General features: G+C 51.3%; 1 protein-coding gene across 1 annotated transcript; it reads left to right on the top strand.

Annotated features, from left to right (window-relative positions):
- The first annotated feature begins 12,063 nt into the window (after window positions 1-12,063).
- Window positions 12,064-16,956, top strand: ALG11 (ALG11 alpha-1,2-mannosyltransferase). Its single transcript, XM_054163000.1, has 4 exons — window positions 12,064-12,106; window positions 13,096-13,329; window positions 14,103-15,034; window positions 16,655-16,956. The coding sequence occupies exons 1-4, from the start codon at window positions 12,069-12,071 to the stop codon at window positions 16,954-16,956; spliced, it is 1,506 nt and encodes a 501-aa protein (XP_054018975.1). The 5' UTR covers window positions 12,064-12,068.
- The last annotated feature ends 261 nt before the right edge of the window (window positions 16,957-17,217 follow it).

A 17,217-nucleotide genomic window follows, 5' to 3' on the forward strand; every position in this document is an offset into this window, starting at 1 on the left:
GCAACACTCCTCAGCACTGAACCTGGGCTGCTCCAACACTGAGTACTGAGCAAAGTCCTAACTGCTTTCTTGGTGCTCCAGGTAAATCCCCTCCTGGGAAGCAGGGTTTCCCTTTTCTACATCATGCATTTTGTTCTCTTACTTCTTTTCTTCCCCCTCTTCTGTGGACTCTTTGCAGTTACCGGGTAGCAAAAGGCATGGGAGTGCCAGGGCCCTCTCTGTGATACCATCCCTTTAGAGGGTAGACTCACAGATGACCCTGTGGCCCCAGGGCTCAGCCATAATCCAGCCAGGCCAGCAGCTTCACTTCACTGCTTGCCCCTTTGGGCTCTGCCCTATGCTGCCAACACAAGGCCACTGCCCTCCCGCCCTGCTGGGTGCGAACTGAGCAGGGCACTGCTCACACACCACCGACTTTGGCACCACCGTACTCACAGGGGGACTGCAGGGACAGGAGGGGCCAGCCACTAAGCAGCAGGGGCCTCCCTCAGTACAGCACTGCCATGAGGCAGGTTGTGTCCCCATCTGGGGACGGGTGAGGAGCTGCCAGCTCTGCAGCTGACTCCCTCTGACACTGCAGACAAGCAGGGAGGGAAGCCTCTGACGAAGGCGCTACGGGCCGGTGAGGCAGAAGCTCTGCTGTTCCCAGTTGTCAGAGGTATGTGAGCTGCTACAGAAGTCCAGGGCTAGGAATGATTACAGCACTGCTCTGTCCAGGTCTGATACCTCACAGGAGCTTACAGTCAGCCCTCGGGCAAAGCCCACAGCAGGGAGGTGCCAGTTCCTGTGTATAGAATACATAGAATAAACCAGGTTGGAAGAGACCTTCAAGATCATCGTGTCCAACCCATCAACCAATCCAACACCACCTAAACAACTAACCCATGGCACCAAGCACCCCATCAAGTCTCCTCCTGAACACCTCCAGTGATGGTGACTCCACCACCTCCCCGGGCAGCCCATTCCAATGGGCAATCTCTCTCTCTGTGTAGAACTTCTTCCTAACATCTTGTGGGCAACACACACTTCCAAATGGCCGTGCAGATACATGGAGTGTGCCTGGATAAATCATACTGATTCGCTGCAGAGGCTTACAGGAACTGAGTGCAGGAATGAAAACTACAGATTGAACCACACTGGCTGTTGTGTTGGGGTTCTTTCTGCTGGAGTGCTTCCTATTACAGCAAGGAACACTGGCAGCCTACAAGAAGTGGCAGGGAAGAATTCAGGTGGAAATGTCAGAATTAAGGCATCGGCCAGGGAGGAAAGCATGACTGCAGGAAACTCTGCTGCTAATTGGACTCAACCTTTTCCACACAAACAGATGGCTGGCTTGTGAGACATCTGAAGGAAATGTCAGTGCAGAACAAACCCCTTTCTGTTCACAAGTAGTTTTCCCTGAAACATTTAACACTTGCACTGAAATACACAGCTAAAATCCTGCTTTCAAATGCTGAAGGCTTTGCTCAGCTTGGTTTCTGTGGCATGCACACGGGCTCATCATGACTCAAACCCACTGTCAAAATGGTGTTTATTGCATGAGTACAGAGAGGAAACTGGAGGCATTTTACTCAGCACTTACAGGATGGCCAAGGGATCAGGCCCAGCCAGCATGGGTTTAGGAAGGGCAGGTCCTGCCTGACCAACCTGATCTACTTCCATGCCCAGGTGACTGCCTGGTGGATGTGGGGCAGGCTGGGGATGTAGTCTGCCTGGACCTCAGCAAGGCCTTTGACACTGTCCCACACAGCAAACTCCTGGCCAAGCTGTCAGCCCATGGCTTGGATGGGAGCACACTGCGATGGGTTAGGAACTGGCTGGAGGCTGAGCCCAGAGAGTGGTGGTGAATGGTGCCACATCCAGCTGGCAGCCAGGCACCAGTGGTGTGCCCCAGGGATCAGTGCTGGGCCCCATGCTCTTTAACATCTTTATTGATGATCTGGATGAGGGCATCGAGTCCATCATCAGTAAATTTGCTGATGACACCAAGCTGGGGGCAGGAGTTGATCTGCTGGAGGGTAGAGAGGCTCTGCAGAGGGACCTGGACAGGCTGGGCAGATGGGCAGAGGCCAAGGGCAGGAGATTGAACACAGCCAAGTGCCAGGTTCTGCACACTGGCCACAACAACCCCATGCAGAGCTACAGGCTGGGGGCAGAGTGGCTGAGAGCAGCCAGGCTGAGAGGGACCTGGGGGTGCTGGTTGATGGTAGGCTGAACATGAGCCTGCAGTGTGCCCAGGCAGCTAAGAGGGCCAAGGGCATCCTGGCCTGCATCAGGAACAGTGTGGCCAGCAGGAGCAGGGAGGTCATTCTGCCCCTGTACACTGCACTGGTTAGGCCACACCTTGAGTCCTCTGTCCAGTTCTGGGCTCCTCAGTTTAGGAAGGAGGTTGAGTTGCTGGAACGAGTCCAGAGAAGAGCAACAAAGTTGGTGAGGGGTTTGGAGCACAGCCCTGTGAGGAGAGGCTGAGGGAGCTGGGGTTGCTTAGCCTGCAGAAGAGGAGGTTCAGGGGAGACCTTATTGCCCTCTACAACTACCTTAAGGGAGGTTGTAGACAGGCAGATGTTGGTCTCTTCTCCCAGGCAACCAGCACCAGAACAAGAGGACACAGTCTCAGGCTGTGCCAGAGGAGGTTTATGCTGGAGGTTAGGAGGAAGTTTTACACAGAGAGAGTGATTGCCCATTGGAATGTGCTGCCCAGGGAGGTGGTGCAGTCACCATCACTGGAGGTGTTCAGGAGGAGACTTGATGGGGTGCTTGGTGCCATGGGTTAGTTGTTTGGGCGGTGTTGGATTGGTTGATGGGTTGGACACGATGATCTTGAAGGTCTCTTCCAACCTGGTCTATTCTATTCTATTCTATTCTATTCTATTCTATTCTATTCTATTCTATTCTATTCTATTCTATTCTATTCTATGCTACTCCTAACACAAGAGCTCCTGGGAGTCTGCAGCTGTGAGAAAAAGGAACAACAAAAAAGCTCTGAGACAGTGAGAGGGAGGATTGCTTTTCAGCTCTTGGTAATCCTCTCATTTCCAAAGTTCACCACAGTCTGTTCTCCAAAGAATGTTTCACCATGGGCACACTTAGTCAACATCAATGCATTCTGCTGCTCAGTATGAAGGAAGGTAACCATCCTGAGAGTTGCTGAGCAACCTTCTGAGACCTATTAACTGCCCTCAGTTCCTCAGAAGCAGAGATGCTAATCCATGGCAATTCAGACTCAGTTCATTTATCCTTCCCTCCTGGTACCTCTGCTTCTTGAAAGAAAAGGTAGTGCAGCAGCTCTAGTTCACCTCACAGAAAAGCATATTGGATTGGATCCACCCCATGGGAAAATCAGCAACCTTTCAAGCTTTCTTCATCCTCAGAATAGAAGTAAGTCAGGGGTGACAAGGCACAGTGCCTGCATCTCTCATGTCTGGACTAGCCAAACAATTTCCTCCAACAACTCTAACTCCCTTCTGGCCTGCTCCTCAGCCAGTTTCTGTCTCCTTTCTCCTTCTTGAGCAGTGCCAAGGAGCCAGCCACGAGCACAGAATGCAAATCCTGCCTTCCTCATCCTGGCTTCATGTGTCAACAAAATGGATTTTGATCCAGACATCACTTCCCCTTGCCCCCCAACAGAGGCAAAGAGAAGCACACACCAACATGTGCACAAACGCACCTCGAACGAGTTAGTGCAGGGTGTTTCCTTCTCAGTACGAGATCTCCTTAGCGTCTGAGGATGGAGATGTCTAGCTCAATACAAGTTTCACACTGTGGAGTTTTGCAGCTTCCTGAGCAGTTTTATAGTTGATTTAAACAGATCTTAAGGTACTACCCTGAAACAGGTGGTCCTTTGTGACCTCTTTCATGTCCTGATAGGCGCAGATGGCCATAAGCACATAAGCACAAAGAGCAGACAGACACCCACAAAGAGCCCCCAACCCCTCAAACTCCAGATGAAGAACCTGGGAGTTCAGGTGCTGGTTGGCAAGCTCAGTGATGTTATCATTAGGGGTGCATCACCTGCAATCCTATTTCTGCCTGTGCTCTCTCTACTGCTTGAATAGATCTCCTTCACTCCCCCTAAAAATGGCACTCATCTTGCTTTTCCCTGACGACAACTGCTTAGGAGAACTGACAGAAGAGTCCATGGGAGGCTGAAACACTGGGACAGTCTAAATGATTAAACCTCAGCAGTGGAATTCCTTTGGTTTCCTACATGGTCCTCACCCAACTAGAACAACTCCCATGAAAATAATCTTTTGTTAATCAAAAGCTGTGAGTTCAACCTGGCTTAAGTTGCCTGGTGACACAGAAGAGCATGGTTTACAGCAGCTCTTGCACAAGTTCTGTGTAGATCCAATCTGCTTAATTCTTCCTTGCTTCTGCAAAGAGGCAGGTTTTGCTCATAGGTACAGGGTGTGGGCACCTGGGCCTTAAAACATCGAGCTCAGAAGAAAAGATGACAGTTAAAAACGAGTTCAGTAGAACTGCTTGTACTTAGCAACCTCAATATTACATCAGATCAATAAGAAGATCCCCACGGGGGTTTTCCCCACACATGTTAGCACCACAATTTATTTCCAATACTTCATCCTTTTTTTTTGCTTCACAAATATTTAATATACAACTGGTGCAAGGTTAAAGAGAAGAGAAGAGAAGAGAAGAGAAGAGAAGAGAAGAGAAGAGAAGAGAAGAGAAGAGAAGAGAAGAGAAGAGAAGAGAAGAGAAGAGAAGAGAAGAGAAGAGAAGAGAAGAGAAGAGAAGAGAAGAGAAGAGAAGAGAAGAGAAGAGAAGAGAAGAGAAGAGAAGAGGAGAATTAGGCAGGTTGGAAAAGACCTTTGAGACCATCAAGTCCAACCTCTCACCCAGCACCATCTGATCCACTCAACCATGGCACCAAGTGCCTCATCCAGGCTCTTCCTAAACACCTCCAGGGATGGTGACTCCACCACCTCCCTGGGCAGCACATTCCCATGGCCAATTTCTCTCTCTGGGAAGAACTTCTTCCTAACATCCAGCCTAAACCTCTGCTGGCACAGCTTGAGACTGTGTCCTCTTGTTCTGGTGCTGGTTGCCTGCCTGCCTGTTCTGGTGCTGCCTCCTGTTACTATGCACTGCAGAACAAATGAACTGTAACCTTCAACAGCCTCTCACCAGACATGCTCAAAGCCAAAAAGCCCTCCTGTGTGCACGAGTGAGCTAAGGTTTCTCCTGCTAAAGACAGTCCAAGGCATTTTGGTAGCTCTGTGGGACAGACTCAGTGCACACCATGCACACTTCTGAAAGCAAGCAACCAAGTGTACAAAAGGCCACATGACTGTCATAGGAATATCCTTACACAATATTAATCCAGTTTCTTTGTGTTATTACTTGCCAGTGGTTTTACCTCACCAAGTTACTTCCACGTGAGAGAATGAGAGTTACAAAAAGACACTTTAAAACTGAGTCAAATGCCTGAGAGGCTTGCCCAGAGCACACTGTGAGTGGATTCTGTTACTTGTTCTGAACACCACTCACTTCAGAAGGCCTGTTTGCATGGATCTTTCCTTCAGAGTAAGGACCTCAATAAGGAAAGCAATGGAAACAGGACAGAAGTGCTTACAGAGTCAGTCAAAGATTAAAACCTCCATACATCCCTGGGAAGGTCAAAACAAAGCCAGCTTCATGAGGAGTTTAATTCCATTGGCATGTCAGCCATGTGGAATTTCTACAGACAACGTTTTTAATAGTGCTCTCACTGCTGGAGTGGGAACCCACAGGGAGCTCAGCCCTGCTCTCGCTGAAATTACTGCTTCTGCTACACAGGCACTAAGGTGGGAAGCTGGTAAGCAAGCAGTGACAACTAAATTAGTCTGTGCTGGCCATGCACATATTAAAGGTACTCCCTTAAGCCTGTGAGGCTGCCAGCAGCACTGTTTCCTACTGCTCATGTCAGAAGCTGAATAGCCTGTGATGAAGTTAACAAAATTCAATGTATTAATATGTCCTTTTGTAAGGACTAGATTCACTGCAAAATAAATCAAACAACAAAGATGATTAAAAGACCAAAAAGACAGGAGAATCTTTCCTGTGAGGAAAGGCTGAGAAGGCTGAGACTGCTCAGCCTAAAGAAAGCTCAGGGAAGAGCTCTCATCAATGTGTACAAACATCTGGAGAGAGGGTGCAAGAGAACAGATCAGGCTCTTTACAGCAGTGAGCAGGCCAGCAGCCATGAGCACAAACTGGAACACAAGGGGTTCCCTCTGAACATCAGGCAACACTTTCTCACTGTGAGGGTGACCAAGCACTGACACAGATTGCTCAGAGAGCTTGTGGAGTTTCCATCACTGGAGATGTTCAAAAGCCAGCTGAGCATGGTCTGTGGCAATTTGCTCTAGATGGCCCTGCATGAACAGGGTGAGCTGGACAAGAGAACCTCCAGGGGTCTCCTCTTACCTCAACCATTCTGTGACCCTGTGAATTATAAATGATTACAACTGAGGAAACTGTTTTGTACTCTCACCATTATGCAGATTTCTGCCCACAACAAGCAAGTGAACAATGCTTGCAGAAGAAAAACAGCCTTCCAGGAGAAGAAGGCCATCTGAGGTGACCACAAAATACATAGGAAGATCTGCAGAAGGAACAGGAACCACCAAACAAGACATCTTCTGACTGTAAAGTCAGGTCTGAGTAAAGTGTTCTAGGACTGACAGAGTCATTTTGACTCGTGTGGCAGTTTGTGTCTGCAGCAACTCAGGTAGCTTTTGGGAAAGGAAAACAAAAAGGAGCCATTAAAAAGGACACATTTAAACCAGGCAGGGCCTAAAAGTAGATGCACCACAGCTTCTCTTCACAACCTTTTCACCTAGTCTGATTGTCTGGTGAAAAGCTCTCCTTTTCCTCTGCTTAATATTGGCAAAGAACTGAAAAAGTGATCCAGATCCAGAATGTCTACTTGTTTATGTGGGTGCTTTTTACAGTGCTCCTGAGCTACACCTTACAGGTCACAGGCAGCCTGCAAGGGCATTATACTTCCTGACATACTCCACCTGAAAGTATCCACCAAGAAATGAGTGCCCATGGTAAGGACCAGCCCATGAAGCTTAAAGAAAAGGCATACAAATCAGAGAGGGCTGCTTTTACTGAAACAACTTGTCTGGCCTTCCTGTGGCTTGCCCCAGGAGCAAGACAAGAACCAGTATCTAAGAAATACTCTCCCAACAATCCTTCCCTCAGTTGCTATCACCAGTGAGATCATACTGGTCAGTATGCTGCACAGCACTGAGGCTGCACAGCCAATCCACACGCATGCAAGGATGTACCACAGGATCACAGAATCACCAAGGTTGGAAGAGAACTCAAGGATCATCGAGTCCAACCTGTCACCACAGACCTCATGACCAGACCATGGCACCAAGTGCCACGTCCAATCCCCTCTTGAACACTTCCAGGGACAGTGACACAACCACCCCCTCCCCTGGCAGCACATCCCAATGATGAACGACTCTCTCAGTGAAGAACTTTCTCCTCACCTCGAGTCTAAACCTCCCCTGGCACAGCTTGAGACTGTGTCCTCTTGTTCTGGTGCTGGTTACTAGAGAGAAGAGACCAACCCCTTCCTGGCTACAACCACCCTTCAGGTAGTTGTAGAGGGCAATGAGGTCACCCCTGAGCGTCCTCTTCTCCAGGCTAAGCAACCCCAGCTCCCTCAGCCTCTCCTCACAGGGCTGTGCTCAAGGCCTCTCCCCAGCCTTGTTGCCCTTCTCTGGACACCTTCAAGTGTCTCAGTGTCCTTCTTAAACTGAGGGGCCCAGAACTGGACACAGGACTCAAGGTGTGACCTAACCAGTGCCAGTACAGGGCACAATGACTTCCCTGCTCCTGCTGGCCACACTATTCCTGATGCAGGCCAGGATGCCATTGGCCCTCTTGGCCACCTGGGCACACTGCTGGCTCATGTTTAGGCGGCTGTCAATCAGCACCCCCAGGTCCCTCTCTGTTTGGCAGCTCTCAGCCACTCTGACCCCAGCCTGCCTGGGGTTGCTGTGGCCAAAGTGCAGCCCCTGGCACTTGGATTTGTTGAATGCCATCCTGTTGGACTCTGCCCATCTGTCCAGTCGGCCGAGGTCCCTCTGCAGAGCCCTTCTGCCCTCTAACTGACCAACATCTGCTCCTAGAATTTGGAATTACTGCAGGGCAGTGGCAGAGCTGGGTCTCACTCTGGCTGTGCTGGGTCTCACTCTGGCTGTGCTGGGTCTCACTCTGGCTGTGCTGGGTCTCACTCTGACTGTGCTGGGTCTCACTCTGGCTGTGCTGGGTCTCACTCTGGCTGTGCTGGGTCTCACTCTGACTGTGCTGGGTCTCACTCTGGCTGTGCTGGGTCTCACTCTGGCTGTGCTGGGTCTCACTCTGGCAGAGCTGGGTCTCACTCTGGCTGTGCTGGGTCTCACTCTGGCTGTGCTGGGTCTCACTCTGGCTGTGCTGGGTCTCACTCTGGCTGTGCTGGGTCTCACTCTGACTGTGCTGGGTCTCACTCTGGCAGAGCTGGGTCTCACTCTGGCTGTGCTGGGTCTCACTCTGGCTGTGCTGAGCGGCCAGAGCGCAGAGCCCGGCTGCACAGCCAGCTGAATCAAGGCTGAGGCTCACCCTGCCGGGAAGCTCCCTCACTGCAGATGCAGAATGCTGACACAAAGCAACACTTTCCACTGGGACTGTGCAATTCAGTCCTTTTCTTCTAGCTGCCAAACCCACAGACAGATGTGTTTGTTAAGAGAAGAACTGGGGAACTTTCAAGAAACTGCTTAGGTAGTGTCAGGAAAGGCAAAGTACTGTGCTGGGCTCCATCTAAAGCATACCCTTAAGACTGAAACCCTGAAGGAAGTGTAGGGCTTATGCTGGAAGTTTCATGGGTTAAATCCTGTGTTTCAGTACAGCTAACCTTGCAAGGAGCCTTGACTGGAAAGAAGGAGTTGTGCTGACATCAAACCAAAGGCTTTTTTGGAGTACTTTTGAGAGCTGAATTTAAACCCAAACCATTGCCTCTGCCATTTATGGCCACTGAAAAGGCAGGCACGTGGGATCTCCCTCATTAATTCCTCTTCTTGTTTCCCAGAACTCTTCAGCACTACTTAAGGCTCTGTTAATTAAGCCCCAGCTAACCCGTGACCCTTCAGCTTCATAAAGACAATCTAAGAGTCATACCTTCCAAGGGAGTGGCCATAAGCTCCTTTGCAAGTCAGTGGAGAGAGACACTTCTCAGGCAACTGCTCTGTTGAGGAAGAGGGAAAAGATTAAAGGAGATAATTGAACACCTGTGGCATCCTACTCAGGAGACCTGTTCAGAAATTAAATGTTAGGTCGTGCTTTCTGGACCTCACAAAGGAACTTTCCAAGCTCCTTGCATACAGAAAAGCAGAGATGCCCTGGTAAACCCAACAGTCAGTTGTGTGAAGTGAAGAGAGTAAACCAAAAACCAGTGCAATAACCAACAACCAACTCTGAGGGCCTGAAACATTTCCAGTTCCATTCCCACATGGTGAGCCCTCAAAAATGGAGAATTCAATCCAGGAAAGTCAGAATCAAATAACCATTACTTAAACTGAACTCTTCTCATTCCCACTAGAGACTTTGTCTCTCTGCTTCAGGGTACAGCAATGGAAAAATAAACAAACAATTCAACTCCCAGCCAGCACTCTCCTGATGAAGATGACACAGGATGACTTTCATGAACACCCCTCACAGCTTCCAGACTTCAGCACAGACAGGCAGCTATGGCGTGAAAGAGATCACTCAGACCTCAAAGGGGCTGAAGGATGGCAGCTTCTGGAGGGATGCAGTTCAAAGGAAATGCTTGAAATGCCTTCAAATATTGAACAACCAGAAGTGAGCAAGAAAGTGGAGACTGTTCTCTGGATGAAAACTGCCACATAAAGGTGTGGGGGTTTGGTTTTTAATGGAGAATGTGATAAGGGAAGATGGCATCTAGGGTTGTGACAGCAAATCAGCTATGTTTTGGCCTTTGCTGCCTCAGCCTCTCCTCACTTCCAGTCTGGTAGCTTCACTCAGTGCTTCACAGAATCACACAGAGGGGGAGACGTTTCTGACATTCTTCCAAGAGAAGCCATGTTAGAAATACCTGGCCTGGCTATTTACTTATACTTATTTATCACTGACAGCATTTGCTTTTAATTAATAAATAAATAACAAAGGCAGCATCCCTGTTCTGTCTCTTCTCTATTTCACAGTATCACAGTATAACTATGTGGGAACACCAGTGACGAGCGGTGTGGGCAATCTGGCAGTGCAGGCCTAAGAGCCTGACATGGTGGTAGGCCATGCCCAGCACAAGGGCAGAGCCAGCTAGCAGGATGCCAAAAGAGTGCTGTGCCTGCAGCACTGTAACTCAAACAAGACGCTGGTAGCTAGAAACATAGAGAGTTATCTCGGGACAACAGGACATGCAGCTGCAGCACCAAACCTCGTGTGTCATCCACAGCTGGACCAATAATCTACAAAGGTGTGATGTGTGGTCACTCCTAGGGGACCAATGAGTCCATGCCAACAAGGCACACCAAGGGTATATAAATTGTAGCAGTTTCCTTGCTACACACTTCTTCTTTTCCTGCCTGTCCTATCTCCTTTCCTTCCATGCTTTGCTGTGCCATGCTTTCACCATAGGCCTGAGCCATAGGCCTGCAGTGCTGGAACAATAAAGGATCAATACCCGATCATATTGGTCAGCCGTATTGATTCCAAGAACCTCCGTCGTCGCCATATCTGGCTAAATAACCAAGGTTGGAAGAGACCCCAAGGATCATCGAGTCCAACCTGTCTCCACAGACCTCATGACTAAACCATGGCACCAAGTGCCACATCCAATCCCCTCTTGAACACCTCCAGGGATGGGGACTCCACCACCTCCCTGGGCAGCACATCCCAGTGACGAATGACTCTCTCAGTGAAGAACTTTCTCCTCACCTCGAGTCTAAACCTCCCCTGGCACAGCTTGAGACTGTGTCCTCTTGTTCTAGTGCTGGTTGCCTGGGAGAAGAGACCAACCCCCTCCTGGCTACAACCACCCTTCAGGTAGTTGTAGAGGGCAATGAGGTCTCCCCTGAGCCTCCTCTTCTGCAGGCTAAGCAACCCCAGCTCCCTCAGCCTCTCCTCACAGGGCTGTGCTCAAGGCCTCTCCCCAGCCTTGTTGCCCTTCTCTGGACACCTTCAAGCGTCTCGATTTTGTGCATCTACTTCACAATCGAGACAAAATATTAACCAGAGACAGCCTGCACATCCTCCAGCAGAAAGACGTCCCCGGGAAGGATGCTCAGGGGATGGTTTCGCAGGCGGCGCCAGGCTCAGGGCGTCGGACATCCTGTCCCCCGCCTCGCAGAGCCGCCGTGCGCACATCCGCAGCGCGAAGCCGCTCTGTAAAGCGGGACTCACTTACAAGCGGGAGGCTAAGGCGGGGCAGGGAGACGGGACATGGAATGCCATCCTCTTCTGGCCGAGGAGGGCACGGTGTGTGCAGTGGCAAACCGTGCGAGCGGTAGATGCTGGAGAAAGCCTTTGACCCAGCGAAGTCTCTGCTCACACACCACACTGCACACCCGCCGCGGCACGGCAGGCCAGAGGCGCCGCCCCCGGGGCGACCGGAGCGGCGGAGGAGGACAAGGGAAAAGCCGCGGCCACGACTGCAGCGGCGGGCACGCCGCTCCGGCGCTGCCGCTCCGGCCCCTCAGGGGGCGCTGCCGGCACGGCCCGGCACGGCCCGGCACGGCCCGCCCCTCAGGCACGGCCCCGCCCGCTCCATCCTGCCCCGCCCTCCTCTCTCCTGCCCCGCCCTCCTTTCTCCTGCCCCGCCCTCCTTTCTCCCGCCCCGCCCTCCTCTCTCCTGCCCCGCCCTCCTTTCTCCTGCCCCGCCCTCCTTTCTCCTGCCCCGCCCCCCTCTCTCCCGCCCCGCCCCCCTCTCTCCCGCCCCGCCCTTTCCCCTCCCCTCCGTCCATCTCCCGCGGAAGCCGGCGCGGGGGGGGCAGCCGGCGGCGGTTGCGGCGCGCAGGCCGGGCCCCGCCCATTCCGGCGGAGCGGCGGTGCCCAAGATGGTGGCGGGGGGGATGTGCCTGTGTGGGCTGATCAGGTACCGGGGGCTGGGGGCGGCGCGTCCTGGCAGCGGAGAGGGAGGGGAGAAGGACACCTCCGTGGGCCCCTGCCAAGTCGCGACTGCTCTCCTCAAAGCCTCCCCGAGGGTCCCGTCCCTGCCCCCACCCCGCCCGCCCCAGAGGAGGGGGAGCCGCCGGGCAGGGAGAGGTGGGAGCGGTCTGTCGCCGGCCCCGGATGGGCTAATGTGCTCTTCCGCTTCTTCATCCCGAAAACGAAAGGTGTTTGTTAGCTGCCGTGCCGGCGGCGCTGCGCGGCTCGCCGCGGGCAAGCCTCTGCGTGGCCGGTGCGCTGCGTTCATCACACCGCGCAGCGCAGCTTCCCGGCTCTGCCGCCTGTGAAGCTCGGCAGGCCAGGAGTGAGCCCCGGGGAGAGACCTCCGCTGCCTGGCTCAGGAGAGCGGTGTCAGGGAGGTGGCGGCGAGCAAAGGGAGCGCTCCTGGTAGCTCTTCAGATAAACAGAGAAACTGCTCAGAGCTTTTCCAGGCAGTTGACATCCCTGGTATCCCAGGGGGGTGCAAAATGCAGGTTCTGGGTGATGCACTGCAGGCTGGCCCAGGTAGCTCTGCATCAAAACAGTTTGCAGGAAGGCAGAGCACACGTGGAGCTTGCACGGAACAAAACTCTTCCGAATCTATTCAGCAATCTCTTCGCTAGTTGTGTTCGGCCAGGTGCTGAAGGGCATGCAAACTCGGAGCGTGTAGCACAGAGATGGATACAGATGGAGGGCGTGCATAAACAGCAATGGATAATTCCCAGGTAGTGGTAGGGGGGGAAGAATCTTGCTAAACAATGTGGAGTTGTGTTGTGGCTTTTTTGTCCTCCCATAACTGTTGATAACACAGATTGATCAGGAGAACGCAGTGAACTGCTGAGCTCCCTGTGGGTGCAGCTGTAACCCTTCTCTCACTTTCACACACAGCATTTCTTCGGAGCAGTTGGGTATTTTAACATCTCCGGCTTGTTGCAGGTTGCTGTGCTCGTTGCTAATCCCTGCGTTGTTTCTAAGTGGGATTTTGTGTGTGTGCCTGGTGCTGCTCCTGTGGGGAACACGGCTCTGGATACAGCAGAGGAAGAAAAAGCTGATCTCAGAAGGGAAGGATGGGAGGCCACCACTGCTGGTGGCTTTTTTTCACCCCTATTGCAACGCGGGTGGTGGAGGGGAGAGAGTCCTGTGGTGTGCCATCAGAACACTCCAGAAAAAGTAAGCCTGTGTGTCTACCACATCCTGTATTTTATTCTCAGCTACTGGTGGTGTGATTTATGCACATTTTGCCATTCTGTGTGTTTAGGGATTACTAATCTACCAGTCCTACAGTGTTTTGTAGCTTCATTTCGTGTGGCTGCAGCACTGCACTTCATCCCCTTACCTAGATTTGGATCTTTCCTGCTTTGGCATTTCTGTCTTCTTTCTGTCCTCTGGAGAACCTCTCTTTCCTCATCAGTTTACCACTGTTGTATGGAACTTTGGGTAGGTGTAACTCAACAGTAGACAACTGACAGTGCTTGCTTCTTGGTGCAGGAGATGAAGCACGTTCAAATCTGAAGTGGATTTCACACTGGCACATCCACTGGCTTGCACAGCCTTCTGCATTTTACTGATGCTATGCACTAGACAGACATAGAATCATGGAATCAATAAGGTTGGAAAAGACCTCAGCGATCATCAAGTCCAACCTGTCACCCAACACCTCCTGATTAACTACACCATGGCACCAAGTGCCACGTCCAATCCCCTTTTGAAGACCTTCAGGGATGGTTACTCCACCACCTCCCTGGGCAGCACATTCCCATGGCCAGTGACTCTTTCTGTGAAAGATGGTGGGATGGATGGGGCCATTCTCCAGTCTGTAGAACAACACTGAGCTTTCCTTGTGCTTTACTAAGAAAAAGGCAGTATTTTAGTGTCATGTGAAATAGTAAGGGGGGAAAAAGGAAAGGATGAATGCATTAAATTGTTTGTCTTTACTCTTGCAGGTACAGGAATGTAAGGTGTGTTGTCTACACTGGTGACAGAGGTGCCACTGGAGAAGAAATAGTGGAGGCTGCTTTCAGGAGGTTCAATATCAAGTTAACTCACCCTGTGAAGTTTGTGTTTCTAGACAAACGCCACCTTGTGGAGGCTTCTCGTTACCCTCACTTCACCTTGCTGGGCCAGAGTTTAGGGTCAGTGTTCCTTGGCTGGGAAGCTCTGCTGAAATGCGTTCCTGATGTTTACCTTGACTCCATGGGTTATGCCTTCACGCTTCCCCTCTTCAAATACCTGGGAGGTTGCCGTGTGGGCTGCTACGTCCACTACCCCACCGTCAGCACCGATATGCTTTCTGTGGTTAGGAATCAGGACACTCGCTTCAACAACGCAGCCTTCATCACCAGCAGCCCTCTCTTCAGCAAGTTGAAACTCCTCTACTACTACTTCTTCGCTTTCCTGTATGGCTTGGTTGGTTCCTGCAGTGATGTGATAATGGTCAATTCCTCTTGGACGCTGAATCACATCCTTGCCCTCTGGAGAGCCGGGGCGCGCACCAGTGTTGTGTATCCGCCGTGCGACGTGCAGACCTTCCTGGATCTCCCGCTGGAAGAGGAGAAGAGCACCACTGAGTATTCCATTGTTTCTGTCAGCCAGTTCAGGCCTGAAAAAGATCATCCTTTGCAGATCAGAGCCTTTGCTAAGTTGCTGAAAGAGAGGAGCCTGGGGCAGCAGCCGCAGCTGAAGCTTGTTTTGATCGGAGGCTGCCGGAACCAGCAAGACGAAGAGCGTGTCGAGAACCTTCGGCGTCTTTGTGAAGAGCTGGGAGTTAGCAATGCTGTGACCTTCAGAATAAACATTCCCTTTGAGGAGCTAAAGAGACACCTGGCTGAGGCCACCATTGGCCTGCACACCATGTGGAATGAGCACTTTGGGATAGGTCAGTATCTTCCCCTAGTTTCCAAGTTTCCTTGTCCCAGCTGAGGACAGAGTTGGGGAGGGCTTCAGTTCACGATTAAGGCTCCTCAGTGTGGTGTCCAAGTGTTAAGAGACCTGCATGCCAAGTGTCCAAACCCCATTCTTGTCCAAGGTAAACTAGCTGAGGTAAAACCTACAGGACCAATTCAGCTGACTAACCACTAGGTGCTACTGTAGTGCAAGCTGAAGCTCTCTGTTGTCTGAACTGAGTTACAGACGTCCTCTAGTCCCCTCTACACAGAGCTGCCCGGGATGTCCTCTTGCTCAGTCTGCAGCTGTCATGGCTCATGGTCAGGGGTCACACTAAGGTCTTGTGTTAAGTTTTCTAACCTTACACAGATGCCTTCTGTACCCAACAAAGCTTCAAAAGGCAGCAGGTACTTTTGGTTAGGCACCTTAGGGTGCTGCTTGGCCACACTGCAGGAGGAGCTTGGTTCACCAGTAGACATCTGTGTGTAGAGATTTTGTTTCAGCTGCCATTTGAAATGCCTTTTTATAAGTCATGGGGTTCTAGCTGCTGCTTCAGAGGGGAGAGGCTCCCACAGATCCTGTCTCTTATTTGTAAGCCCTGAATAGATGCCACCAGGTACCCTTGGTCATCTTACTGCACTAGGCACCTGCACTAAGGCAGTTACCTTAGTGTGAAGTGGGTGTTGAGGAGGACCTGGAAGCAGGTTTGCAATGTGCTGTCACACAGATTTAAGGTACTGAGCTTAGTTTATTTGGATTAGTTGAGTTCTGCCCTTGAAAGGGAGTATCTCATCTGCCAAAAATGTACAGCAGAGTAAGTTGGCAGCCAGGCAGATGGATCTCTACTCAGCTGTAATGGGACTAAATTAAAGTCATCAGACTTTATTAGAGTACAAGCTAAGTGAGTATCAGGAGTGATAAGAGTCTGTAGGAACTTGGTATATGAAATGTGCTCTGCAGTGTGTTCCAGAAGCCACTGCCACAAAATGGAAGCTATGGTTTATCGTATTTTCCCCCACAAACCAGTTTGGTGAAGTACCTTTTTTCCTCCCCCTTGGGATAGAATCTTTCCTTATTATACACAGTCTAATTCTCCCCTCTTTTAATTTAAGACTGTTACCCCTTGGCCTTCCTGACCCCATGCCTACACAATGGTCTTCTTGGGAGACTGTCTTACTCTGTGGTATTCCAACTAATCCAGAGCAGCAGTCTGCAGTAATTGACAACAGCAGCAGGGGGACAACTGAGATCCTACTGGTTCTTGGCCTCTTCTCCCAGGCAACCAGAACAAGAGGACACAGTCTCAAGCTGTGCCAGGGGAAGTTTAGGCTGGAGGTGAGGAGAAAGTTCTTCCCAGAGAGAGTAATTGGCCATGGGGATGTGCTGCCCAGGGAGGTGGTGGAGTCACCGTGCCTGGAGGCGTTCAAGAGGGGCACTTGGAGCCATGTTGTCAGGAGGTGTTGGGTGATAGGTTGGACTTGCTGATCTCTGAGGCCTTTTCCAAGCTGGTTGGTTCTGTGTTTTTCTGCTGTGGCTTTACCTTTGCAGTGCCTTGCAGAAAGCAGAGGTACACGCTGCGGACGTTCACACCAGCATGTTGTGTCTTTTACAGGAGTCGTTGAGTGTATGGCAGCTGGCACAGTGGTCCTGGCTCACAATTCTGGAGGCCCCAAGTTAGACATTGTGGTACCCTATGAAGGACAGAGGACAGGCTTCCTAGCAGAAAGCATGGACAGTTATGCAGAGATGATGGCTCATATCCTCTCCTTGTCTCCTGAGAGAAGGCTGGAGATCCGGGAGAACGCTCGGCGCTCCGTGCGCAGGTTTGCTGACCAGCACTTTGAGGAGACGTTCCTGGCAGCTGTGGAACCCTTGTTCAAACAAGTGTGCATGAATAAAAATGGACAGCAATAGAAGAAACTTGGCTGTAGTATTTCACTGTGTCACCTGTGGAGCTCCAATCTGTGAGCTGCTGGTCCCACCCAATCGAGAGACTGGGGGGTTTTTCCTTCCTGCTTTGTGTAACAGATTTTTGCTTGGACAGAAGTGCTCATGAAAGTCTTCTGCTGCCTGGGTGCCAGTGCAGTGTGCTGCAACCCCCTCTGCCTTCACAAACCCTTCCCCTTTCCTCAGCAACAGAACTGCAGCTGGCAGATGTTTTATTGACTGAATGCC

The sequence above is a fragment of the Dryobates pubescens genome, chromosome 7 (genome assembly GCF_014839835.1).
Source record: "Dryobates pubescens isolate bDryPub1 chromosome 7, bDryPub1.pri, whole genome shotgun sequence".
Taxonomy (NCBI): Eukaryota; Metazoa; Chordata; class Aves; order Piciformes; family Picidae; genus Dryobates; species Dryobates pubescens.

Coding starts and splice junctions, on each gene's coding strand:
- ALG11 (XM_054163000.1), top strand. CDS start 12,069: ATGGTGGCGGGGGGGATGTGCCTGTGTGGGCTGATCAG. Junction 12,107..13,095: donor TGCCTGTGTGGGCTGATCAG/GTACCGGGGGCT, acceptor GGCTTGTTGCAG/GTTGCTGTGCTCGTTGCTAA. Junction 15,035..16,654: donor GAATGAGCACTTTGGGATAG/GTCAGTATCTTC, acceptor TGTCTTTTACAG/GAGTCGTTGAGTGTATGGCA.